This window comes from Gavialis gangeticus, unplaced genomic scaffold (assembly GCF_001723915.1).
Source record: "Gavialis gangeticus isolate Ggan-Ray unplaced genomic scaffold, GavGan_comp1, whole genome shotgun sequence".
Lineage (NCBI taxonomy): Eukaryota > Metazoa > Chordata > Crocodylia > Gavialidae > Gavialis > Gavialis gangeticus.
Genome location: NW_017729008.1, coordinates 10,828,444 through 10,837,049, shown reverse-complemented (window position 1 = coordinate 10,837,049; position 8,606 = coordinate 10,828,444). Strand labels below are relative to the sequence as shown.

At 36.7% G+C, this 8,606-nt stretch overlaps 1 protein-coding gene across 2 annotated transcripts in view; it reads left to right on the top strand.

Annotated features, from left to right (window-relative positions):
- Positions 1–8,606, top strand: part of GTSE1 (G2 and S-phase expressed 1) — a 21,388-nt gene that overhangs the window by 11,839 nt on the left and 943 nt on the right. For both annotated transcript variants that reach the window (XM_019509379.1, XM_019509380.1), the window contains exons 6-11: positions 478–613; positions 2,678–3,040; positions 3,240–3,312; positions 4,433–4,684; positions 5,632–5,818; positions 6,816–6,950. In XM_019509379.1, coding sequence (XP_019364924.1) covers positions 478–613; positions 2,678–3,040; positions 3,240–3,312; positions 4,433–4,684; positions 5,632–5,818; positions 6,816–6,950 — 1,146 coding nt within the window. The remainder of the gene's footprint in view (positions 1–477; positions 614–2,677; positions 3,041–3,239; positions 3,313–4,432; positions 4,685–5,631; positions 5,819–6,815; positions 6,951–8,606) is intronic.

Here is an 8,606-nt window from a genome sequence, read left to right as displayed (position 1 = left end):
TGTAGTAAGGATACAGTCTGCTTTTTAGGACTCTGAGCATATTACACTGAACTGCTTTCCTGACAATACAGTGGCAGGGCCTGGAAGGTACCCTTTTCTCCCTTGCTCTTCAACCTGGAGTCTTCTGTAGGGATTTTTATAGGTTGTTTTGTTCCTTTGTGTGCTAGGGACTAGAGTAGACATTCTTTTGGAGCTTTCTGGAAAAAAAAGTTGCGTTCAAGGGTGAGTGACAGGGCTCAATGGCTCTTCTAGCCTTATGTTCCCATCTTCGAAGCGTAGCCTTATATCATTCTGTCACAGTTAAGGCACTATACAATGTAGACTGCTAATAAATGTTTTGTTTTACTTAATAATATCAGAGACTTTGGAACTTGTCCCTGAAACAAATGAACCTAGAGAACTGACACCCAAATGCATTAGAAAATGTGCTTTTAATATTTTTGGTCTGTTAAATGAAGTAGACTTCTTTGTTTACAGCTTGGGTTAAGGAAGGCAACACAGTTAAAACCTCCTGGTGCTGTTACTGGTCCCCAGAGAAAGAACACCTCCTCCTCATCGTCATCAGTTTCCAGCATGAGCTCCAGCGTGTCTGTCTCCCCCACAGGAGGAAATGGTATGACTTTTAGCATAAAGACTTGGCACAACAAATTTTATTAAACTTGCAGTCTTGATTTGATTGGATTCTTTTGACTTACAGGTTCCAAGAATATTTAAAAGCTCTTAAAGTTAAACTAGAAAAAATAATAATAGGTGGATAAGAAAGACTTTGTATTTCATGTTGGCTAGCTAAACAGCATTTATGTCAAGTCATGCTTTTGCTTGTAGCACTTGCATTAACCAGTCTCCAAAGTCAATAGGCTTAATATCTACCAAATAGGGTCACACAATGAGAAAGTAGGCTTCTTTTTTGGAGATGGTTTTTAAAAAGTGTTGTCAATGTCTCAGTTCACGTTTAGGAGTTCTCATATATAATTACATGAGCTGTCCAATTTGCCAAGCAGATGTTCTACTGCTCTTCTTTCCAGTATTTTTGTTCTCCACAGCCAAACAGTAAGTGTAGTATTACGCTGGGGTTTGATTTATGCCCCATGTAAATAGGAACAGGAGCTTCACTTTTCTTGAGTAATTGTAAGACCGGAGTAAAGCATTAGAATTGAAATATGAATGAAAGATAAACATTTCTAACTAAGCTAGAAGCTCTCATTTTATTCATTTGTAGCGTCAAGATTGGAAAAACCTTCAGCTTTAAGCCTTTTTGTTTTTTGGGTGGGTGAAGGGGTCATAACTGTTCTGCATACCTGTCTAGCCCCGAATTTTATGGGTTAAATAGGTAAGCTGCATTTCTGATGAATGTTGAACCCCAGAGAATACTCCTGACAGAATTAGAACCATGAAAAAACACTACTTGAGTAGTAAACCTGTATATGTCATTTCTATATCAGCTAAGATGCAGTAAAACCCATGGTGTTATGTGAGCAACTAGAGTATGTGGCCCATCTTATTTGTAACACTTGGAATTCTTTGCTTAAATAATATTTTAATAAACCTGAATTTTGTACTTAATATGTACAACATTATCTGGTCTCCACTTAAACCGGGGGGGAAAGTATCAAGCCTGTGTTAATAAAGAATCAGTACATTTTAAAATGGTGAAAAATGGACTAGGAAGACCAGATGGATAATAAATAACTTCAATTAAACTATATTCGTTTATAATTGTCATGTTTATTGCTTACAGTGGTGAAAACTTTTTAAAAATAAAAAGCTGAGCAGGTCTTCTCAGTTTAAGCAATCCCAGTTTGAAGAGGGTTAGGGAAGTGAGTTTTGAGGAAATATCGGGAAGGGAAAATATTTTAACATAGGAAAAGTTGTCCTGATGAAGTAATCATGCTGGGAAACTGGTGAGCCTTTTGTAGAATAGGAAAAGGTTGTGCATCTTTCCTGTGTGTGGGAGTAGGGAATAGCAGAATCCAGCATCTAAAGAATAGTAGGTGAACAGACAAATTATGTAAGAACTAGAATTATGTTAATGTAACTTACAAAATCAAGGGTTTAATTCTTTATAAATTCAATTGGAGCAGTATTTTTTTTCATGACTTCCACATGTTGTATGTTCCTATAACCTACAAATAGTTTTCACTTTTATGTAGCCTATTAGTCTTAAACTGAGAAATTGAACAACTATTAAAAGACATTGTTATTTATTATACTTAGGGAAAGTTTGACTTTCTTTTTAAATGCTCATTTTAAATTATAGTCTTAACTAGTTTCAGGTAAAATATTGAAAATACACCTTAGACTCTAATACCAACTAGAAAGGCCTGCAAACTATGTAAGCACTCTTGAAAAATCTTACTCTTGTCTTATTTAAGTTAAAAGCTGACATGCTGAATTATCTTATGACTTTCCCTGACAAATCTGGCAAATGACCAGTTTGATTAACTCCTAGTTTTAAAATGTTAGAAAAATAAGTATTATAGTAAATTTGCTCTATTTGTATAACCTGTAGGTACCAACATTCAATTGTTTTGAATATAGTTCTTAATCATTGCATAATATGGTTATCTTCAGTGAGACTTATTTTTAAGCTTAATCATTTACTTGGTTTTATATAATGTTATGAGTTGTGGTAAGAACAAGAAACAGTTCAGAAGTGTAATTTTTAGCTTTCTTTCAGCTAAATCAAATGTACCTTCAAAAACTTCTGTGAGCAGCTCTAAACTTTCATCTACTATAAGCAGACAGTCTCTTGTTAAATCTGTAAGAGTGTCATCTGCCAATTCTGATTTATCCTGCAAGCAAGCAAGATCGGCTAGTACTCCCAGAACACCTACTGTTGTAAATTCTGCCAAATCATCAGTTTCTGCGACTGCATTCCAGACTGTAGCAAGTGGAATTCAGAGATTAAGCTCTGTTCCTAATCTGCAGAAGCTACATCAGCAAAATAAAGATGGAAGTGGAATAAAAGGAAGCTCTTGTCCAAAGCCCAAGGCTAAAGTTGTACCTACAACTCAGATTAAGGTCCCTAAAATGGGTGGAGGTAAGCATATCTTTTGGAAGGTGATCTTATTTTAAATTGGCTACTTATTACATGTGTAGTTTGTCTTGTATATTTATCTAGTGACTGAATGGACTGAATATTATTTTAAAGTTGTTTCTGGGTGGAAATTGAAACCAGTGTAGATAAGGAATGGTAAACAACTTTGCAGCACTCTTTTTTTTTTTTCTTCTTATACTAGGTACATCACTAGAAAATGCAGCACCTAAAATAGCAGAATCAATCAGATTACCATCCTGCAGCATATTTGGAAGGTAAAGTGCAGTAACTGAAATTTAGTCATTTGAGCCTTTTACTTCTGTACAAAGGCAGTTTTTGACTAGTGACCTGTGTGATCTGAATTTTACAAGTATAGAATTCTTGTTTTCAAGAATCGATCTACACTCACTGAAAACTGGACTTTTTATTAAGTTGGATGTTAAAGATATGGCTTGCAGGTTGGATCCAGCCCATGGAGCCATTTCACCTGGCCTGCAGGGCTGGAAATTTGGGGGTGGAGCCTGCTGCTGAAATCTGGGGTATGGAGCCCTGTTGGGGGATTCTGGCAAGCAGAGGGGAGGTGGGTAACTTAAGATATAAGCATTGCAATCCTTTGAAATGCTTTAAATGAAAACAAAAATATGAGCCTTTATCACAAGCTAGTTCCAGGCTGCATGTGAGAAGATACTTGTTCCCTAACTTCTGAGATACAGCTTTATAAACTTGGCACAAACTGGGTTTTTAATCAAGGCTTTCTAGTTGGTGAATTAAATCAATCTGCCCTGCTCTCCAGAACATACCCACTTAACTACCAGCCCATCAGATTCAAATTTGGATCTAAAAGTCTGTTCGTCTCTCACTCAGTTAGCCAGTAGTAAGAAATAAGAATTCAGTTGGTAATTCTAATCATGTGCAAGAAAACAGACTTCAGCTCCCCCATTGCAATGGCACTTCTTTAATGCTAATGAGTTAAAAACAGTAAGACACTGAGTATATGTAAGGAATAGGTTTTTAAATGCTGTTTGTACATAGAACCTATGCACTGTAGAATTTGTGTTTTATCAACTATAGTAATATTTTGAAAAAAATAAACCCCTTTAGTCATAAATTAATTGATTTTAAATATTTGTAAAAAGGTTAGGTTAATCTAACTGGGCCTTAACTAAGTTGTAATCAGTTCTAGCGTAATATACAAGTCTACTTCTAATGTTCAGATGTAGTTATCCTAATCCTTTGTAACCTATTTAAGTATTTACCAAAGTAAGGCAGGCTTATTTCTTTTGTATTGTAGAGTTGTCTAGTTGTATACAAAGCAAAGTAAGTTTCTAGAAGATTTTTTTATCAATGTATGCTCTGTGATGTTTTATCAATGTATGCTTTATGCTTTTTCTTTAGTGGTGTGGCTGTCAGCACTCCTGTTAGAGTGTCAGAAGATGGGCCCTGGCAGAACTCCTGCCGCAGTACAAGGTCCCTTTCAATGACTCCAGCCAGTATAAAGCGTTCTGCTCTTCCTACTCCCATTAATCGTCGTACATCAGGAATTCCAGTACTGTCTCCTAAAAGTGTACCTAGATTTGTGCCATCACGAAACTTAAAGCTTGTTCATCAAGTTTCCAGCCCATCCAACAAAAAGATTCTTACATCTTGGTAAGAGCTTGCCTTTTTAATGATAAGTATTGTGGGTGTAACCTGGTCCTGTTGAAGTGTGACACCTTGTACTCCTGTGGTCAACGTAGGGATTCCACCCCAGTTGGCATCCTATGCATGCTTATACTACTAACTATAACCAGACGTGTGTAATACCAAATAACATTTCTGTACACGATGGCTTATTTTGGCATGTTATAATTTTGCTGAATTCCCAAATCAGGAGACTTTTACAAAGGTTCATCCCTCTGGTCTTCACTTTGTTTCTCACATCTTTACGCTATCTGAAACTTGAATGATGTGCATCATGAAACTTGTCTGAATATCTGAACTGGAGAGAGACTGACTGCAGAAATAGTATTTTCCAACACAGTGACACCACTGCTGTCTAAAAGATGATAATGCAGGGTCTAAATTTCTAGATGAGAAAAGTGAGTAGTTAGGACAAATGATCTATCTTCCATTTAACTAACCATCACCCTTTTAAGGTGTTGTCATACCTTAGGTTATTGCCATTATAAAAATCTAGCATCCTCAGAAGAGGTGAAGCATTAAGTCTCAACAATTCCTCATATTCTACTTGAGAGCACAGGTACAAGATGCCCCATAGTGCCTAGCTACTATGGAGGGGGATGCAGTCTTTTGGCTTCTTTTAGCCCAGTGCCTTTTGAAAAATACCAAACATGTAACCTTGCATTTTGAGCAAGAGGTGGGTACGTGCCTTGTACTGCAGCTTTTCCCAACTTCAGCAGTTAGAGGAGGGATGAGTTTTAAGATGATCTTTCAATAATTGGATTCTGTACATGGAAACTGATAACAAACACATTTTTCATGTACAGAATCTAAGTATTCGGGGGTTGTATTAATTCAAGGCAGTCTTGGATTTGAACGAACACGATAGTAGATACTGAAGAACTCAAATTTCTTGCACCACTTATTTTTCCCAGTTCTAAACAGGCAACAGAGAACAAGGCCCAGGAGCTTTCGTCTGAAGATGAAATATCTCCTCCACCTGTCATACCTCTTGTACTTGATTTTTCACCAGAAAAATCAACTGTAGATGTATTGCAAACCGAAGTAAAAGAAGAAACTAAAATACCAAACAATTCAGCTGAAGAAATGCAAACCAATGTGGTAGGAATGTAAAATCCATTTCTCCTTGTAAAATTTCCTTTGAGTGAACTGAATGCTAGTGAGCTGCTTTTTAAATTAAAGGTTAATACTGCAAACCTCTATCTTACTTAGATTTTAATGTGAACCACATTATGAAGATGAATAGACCCTCTAGTGTCATCTGTATTTAAAAAAAGAATTTGTTTGGTGTCTAAACGTTCATGGAAAACTGACACACGTACCTCCTCCTCCCCACCCCCACACCCCTTCAGTTCAGTGTCAAATTTGTCATCCCCGTATTTGCACTAGGATGTGGTTGTGTTCCTGATGCATAAAGACGTAAGTTATGGGAGAATCCCAGTTGCACAGACTATACAGTAAAATTCACTCTAAATAATACTGAAATCTGTAGAAATGTCCAATTGAAGCTTAACTCAAATCTACCAAAGGAGTGATTTACTTATAGTTTTTGCTCGGGCATAAGCCCCCTTACCTGAATGAGTAGGTTGAGGTAATAACTTGCAATAATTAGTTAATTTATACAGTGTATATTATTTGCTATCTGGGTTGCAGCAAATTTCCATCACAAGATTTATGTGCAAAGAAGAAAGAATAATAATCCAATTGGATGGAAACACAACTAAAACTAAAAATTTCATAAAAACGGTCTGTCAAAGCATCAAAAAGCAGGAATTGTAGATACAAGGTTTAAAGCTGAATTTTTTAAAACCTGTAAATTTGAACTTGAGCATTATTTTCAGCTCATATTTAGTGCTTAAACAACTCAGTAAGTGCTCAAAAGGCAAATTCTAATGCCCAGGATTCATATTCTTGATTCATAAATGGAAAAAAGTCACTGGCAGATTAAAGATCAGCTGCTTGTTTTCCTTTATGGTGCTCTACTTAAGTTTAAAACAAGTAATTGATTCTTATAGCTTTCCCCAGTTAGTCAAAGAAGTTGACTGACTTTCTTATGAGGAAAAGAAAGTAGAAAGCTAAATGAGTTTATTATTTTTAGGTGTTGCTGGTAGATATTGGAATGGCTAAAAGTCCCAGTGCTATTTCAGAGTGGGAAAGCAGACCTCTCATTGACCTTTCAAATACTCCTGATGTGAATAATGCTGTTCCTCTAAAGCCTACTGTTTTGGGACAGGTAAGATGCATCTCAGTTTGTCTCAGTTACCTGTTAATGTAAATATAATATAGAGCATAGGAGATTGCCTGGACATATTGTAGTTGCAAAATAACTTACCCATATAAAAATTGCTTCACACCTAGTGCTTGCATTTAATTGAGCACCCTTATATCAGAGTAACATTTGGAGTATGTTAGAATACCTGCCTGCCCTTGCAATCTGTTCCTTTTGGAAAGGGAAGTAAACATTTTTGTTCTAAAAGTAGACCTCAGTGGGCCTCCATTTGTAAATCAGATATATTATGAAAGTTCTCAGTTAGTTATTTAGTCGTATAGGCTATGCTGTCTGATAAACCAGCTGCATCATTTACTCCATGACCATAATGCCTCTGCTCAGACATAGTAACTGATATTCATTAATACTAAACACCATTTGACTTGGAAGTTAGAGCACGTTCTTGTTATGCTTCTCTCCTATGAGATTGTTCGGTTTGATACGGATATAAAACTGCTCATTTTGGTACTGGTTGTCAGCACTGCACCAGTGCAGTATAACATGAGAGCTTGTATAAAATGACCCATCACTCTTAACTTGGTTTTGGTTTCAAGTAATCCTTTAAACATAAAACAGCTGAGGCTTAACTCCTTGTACCTCCCTGCAACTCTAAAAGTAAAAGTACCTGGGTCCCTAACATGCAGTGCCATGAAGACTAGTAGCTGCTCCTTCATTATAGTTGGTGCAGAAGAACAGAGGGTAAAGGGAACACTTGCCAACCACATAACTAGCATTGTGAACCTAGGACTTGACCAAATAATTGTATCTGGTTTTAAAGATACATTTGGGAGGAAACAATGATAGAAAATTTCTTACTATGACTCCCTGCAGCAAATGGGATGACTTCTTCTTTCATGAGGAAAATGTTGCTGCTTCTTGTAGTAATTAACTGACTGCAAATCTTTGTATAACTAGCTTTTAGGCTGTCGCTAACAAAATATATTTGTCTCTACAAACCACCGAGGACTTCATTTGCAAGCTTCCTGAGCGTCTAAAAACGGTGTTAAGAACAAAATGACAGAATAAAGCTCTAGTGAGGTTCAGCTGCAAAATAGCTTGGGTGCAGCAGTCTATTTGGGCTCTCCTGGAATGCCCTCCAAGGAAGACCATTTATTCTGATAGATGAAACTCTAGCACATGAGGATTTTCTGTTATTGCAAGGGATGATTTTTCCTGGGATTACTAAAGTTGTGCTTGAGAAAGAGGTTATAAGGAATAATATTAGATTCTAGATTGACTCTGAATTCCTGTAGCATTTCAAGCTGTTCTGCATATTGTGTTTATTCCTCAAACTTAAGTTTTCTAGAGAGACTTTGCACTTCCTTGTTGAATATAGATCTTTGATTTTTTTAGGTCCTAAAGCTGTTCACCTCCTCCATTTCTAATGTCAGAGTAGGCACCTGGAGACTAGCTTTGTATGTGTATATATAGACAATTATTGTTCCAGTCCCCTTCCCTGCACAGAACCTAGTGTGTTACCTCTGTTCTGATGGCTTCTTCCCTTCTGCAGTGGTTATTTTAGTTGGCATTGATATCAAGTATAGGTATTTAGCTTGCGATCTAAATCAGTCTGTTTTGTGGTTTTTTGGGGGGGGGGGGGGTTTGGTTTTTTTTTTTTTT